General features: G+C 40.9%; 1 protein-coding gene across 1 annotated transcript; it reads right to left on the reverse strand.

Moving 5' to 3' along the window:
- Nucleotides 1-358: 358 nt before the first annotated feature.
- LOC145791892 (uncharacterized) lies at nucleotides 359-2,271 on the reverse strand. Its single transcript, XM_082872351.1, has 2 exons — nucleotides 1,339-2,271; nucleotides 359-1,006 (listed from the first exon to the last, which is right to left on the reverse strand). The coding sequence occupies exons 1-2, from the start codon at nucleotides 2,269-2,271 to the stop codon at nucleotides 359-361; spliced, it is 1,581 nt and encodes a 526-aa protein (XP_082728477.1).
- Between the last annotated feature and the right edge of the window lie 858 nt (nucleotides 2,272-3,129).

Raw genomic sequence — 3,129 nt, forward strand, 5'->3', positions numbered from 1 at the left:
GAGGGCTGGATTTAGATACCTTAATGCCTTTCCAAGAGCCTTCTCTCACTTTAGTGTTGATCATATTGGATAATCTCTCCATACAGAGCACAAATAGGTAAGGAGAAAGGGGGTCACCTTGACGAAGCCCTCTCCCATTATGAATACCCTCAATAAGTTCACCATTCCAAAGAATAGAAGAATGCTTATTAGAGACACAGCTCATGATTAACTCAATCCAAGAATCATTCAGTTTGAAATCAATTAAGGTATCTTTGATGAAATCCCAAGACAAACGATCATAGGCTTTTTCTAAATCAATCTTGAAGGTCATACCACCTTTTTTACCTTTTTTATGTCTTAAGGAGTGCAAGATTTCCTAAGTGATGATAATATTATCAGTGGTGCTCCTACCAAGGATAAAGCTACTTTGATTGGGACTAACCAGGTTATCAATGAGAGGTCGGATTCTATCCACTAAAATTTTGGTAATGATTTTATAAGAGACATTGCATAAACTAATGGGCCTGAATTGTCTAATGGACTTAGGATTGTTAACTTTAGGAATAAGCACAATAAGAGTCTCATTAATGATATTAGGGATCTGTTTAGAAAGGAAACAAGTATTCACAAACTCACACACAGATTGAGCTACAAGATGCCAGTATTTTTGATAAAAAATGGCTTGAATGCCATCTTTGTCAGTGGCTTTAAAGGCATCTACATCTTTTATAGCTCTCAAGATCTCAAAGTTAGAAACAGGTTGAGTTAAACGAGCATTGTCTTCTGGAGTGAAATGATTATGAGAAATATTATTCCAATGATCCAGTTGAATTATAGGGCTAGCACTAAAAAGATTTTGAAAATAATCAAGAATAATAGCTTTAATACCAACAGAATCAGTAATCCAGTTCCCAAATTGATCCTTAAGAGCATTAATTTTAATTTTTCTTCTCTTAGTAATAGTGGAGATATGAAAATACCTAGTATTTCTGTCCCCAAGCAGAATGTGCTTGGATTTAGCTTTCTAGAACCACATAATTTCTTCTTGATACAAAGTAGAATTGTATTGAGTAATGAGTTCTTTCTCAAGACTTTGGAGACTATGAGAAAACTTATTAGCTAAACTTTTTTGGAGGCCTTCAATCCGGGCCAAAAGGTGTCTTTTCCTTTTAAATATATTACCAAAGACCTCTCTGTTCCATTCTTTAACTTTACAGGTAAAGACAGTAGTGGAATCAATGAGGTTATGGTTCATACTAGTCCACGAAGAATTAATAACATCAATGAGACCTGGGTGTGTCATCCAGGCAGCTTCAAAGCGGAAAGGCCTATTAAGGGGGTTGAGTTGATGCATACCTTGAATGTAAACAAGAAGGGGGAATGGTCTGAGTATGTTCTGGAGAGGATACGGACAGTGGCCTCCGGGAACATGGTTCTCCATTCTGAGTTGCACATAGCCCTATCAAGACGTTCCATTGTGTTGACAAGCCCTTTTCGGTTATTAGTCCATGTCATACTAGGACCTGAACTCCCCAGATCCATTAAGTTGCAATTATTGACTCTGTCTAGGAATTTCTGATTTCGGACAATAGAATTTCTGGAGTTAAAGCTTCTTCGTACTCTCTGAGTCGCAAAATCATTAAAGTCCCCTGTGACTAACCAAGGCTTATCCATAGTTTCGGCCACTTCTTCCTTATCCCAGAGTTGGTCTCTTATAACAAAATTAGGACTAGCATAAACAGCAGCTAAGACCCATTCATTATAGTCAGCTTTATGGATAGTCGCATGGATGGCTTGAGATGTGACAGAGGACGCACGCCCAATAACTTGGCTTGTATCCCATACGCTCCAGATCCCATCCACATGACCAACAAGATCAACAATAGTTGAGGCTGTGAAGCCCAATCTATTGAAGAAATTTCCCATTTTACTGAAAGGAACCTTAGTTTCCAAAAGAACTAAAATTTCGGGCTTGTGGGTTCTAATAATTTCTGTGAGGTTACGCTTGAAATTGTTGTTGTCGGCTCCCCGGCAGTTCCAAAATAGAAGGCGTAACAAATCCATAGATGGGTAAGTTAGAGGGGAGTCAAACACCAAATCTTTAACGATGTTGCGAATCTGCCGCTGATTGTCTGCTTCTGACCTCATTGAGGCCATCTGAATCGAGTGGACTGGGTGTTGGTTGAGCCCTTCCCAACTTAGCATGATTGTCATGCGAATTTTCTCTATCCACCAAGCAAAAGCAACTAGGTGAGCAACTTCTATCTCTAGTCCTAATAACAGGACCATCGCATTGGTCTAGTTTCGGTGGTCATCCACCTCGGTCATCTGTTCGGTCGGCTTCTAGTCCATGCTTAGCTTCACCCGGATTAGGTGGGCCACTAGCTTTTTCCTGAGGCTCTGAAAGGTTGTGTATTAGGTTGTGGGCTGCAAGTGAGGTTGTAGAGGGGGTTGGGAAGGGTATAGCTTCGACCATAGCTAGATCTATAGACCTTGGAAAGGGGGTGTCAGATGGACTCTGTGTTGATAATGTGTTGGCAGAGGATGAAGAGACCATAGCTTGATCACAGAGTGGGGGATCTGCCCTGGCTTCATTAGGAAGATATGGTGTACTGACCTCAAGATTTTGCTGTGATGTTTGATGCAGAAAGGGTGTAGTGGAATCCATTGGCTGGGGGGGTTTAACCCTACTTTCTCTTTGCCTTTAGGGTCATTGGGTTGGTTTAGGCTTGTCACCTTATTGGGCTGGCTTTGATCTTTAGAAATACCCGATCTGTTAGTTTTCCTACCCCTTAGGGAATTCTCAGAACTAACTGGGTCCTCCTTCAAAGCTTTGAATTTGTTGTCCTTAGAAACTGGGCCAGATGTGGTGTGGGCCCGCTTGGGCTGAATTGGTCTTCTACCATTTTTCTTGGCAAGCATCCATGGGCCAAATGGATCAGTCTCTCATCGCCCAGATTGTAAATGGTCGTTGGCTTCTGCCATGGGATTGTCAAGGGTACCATCACCGGAAACGGCTATATTATTCGCCGCTGGGTACCATCAAGATAAAGCATGCATGTTATGTTTTCAAAGAATAGAGTGTTGTTTTGCATTGGCAAGCTTTTGAGGCTTGATTTGTGAAATGATTTTGAATTCACCATGTTT

This window comes from Camellia sinensis, chromosome 5, assembly GCF_055761805.1.
Source record: "Camellia sinensis isolate YWXY chromosome 5, ASM5576180v1, whole genome shotgun sequence".
In the NCBI taxonomy this organism is placed as follows: Eukaryota; Viridiplantae; Streptophyta; class Magnoliopsida; order Ericales; family Theaceae; genus Camellia; species Camellia sinensis.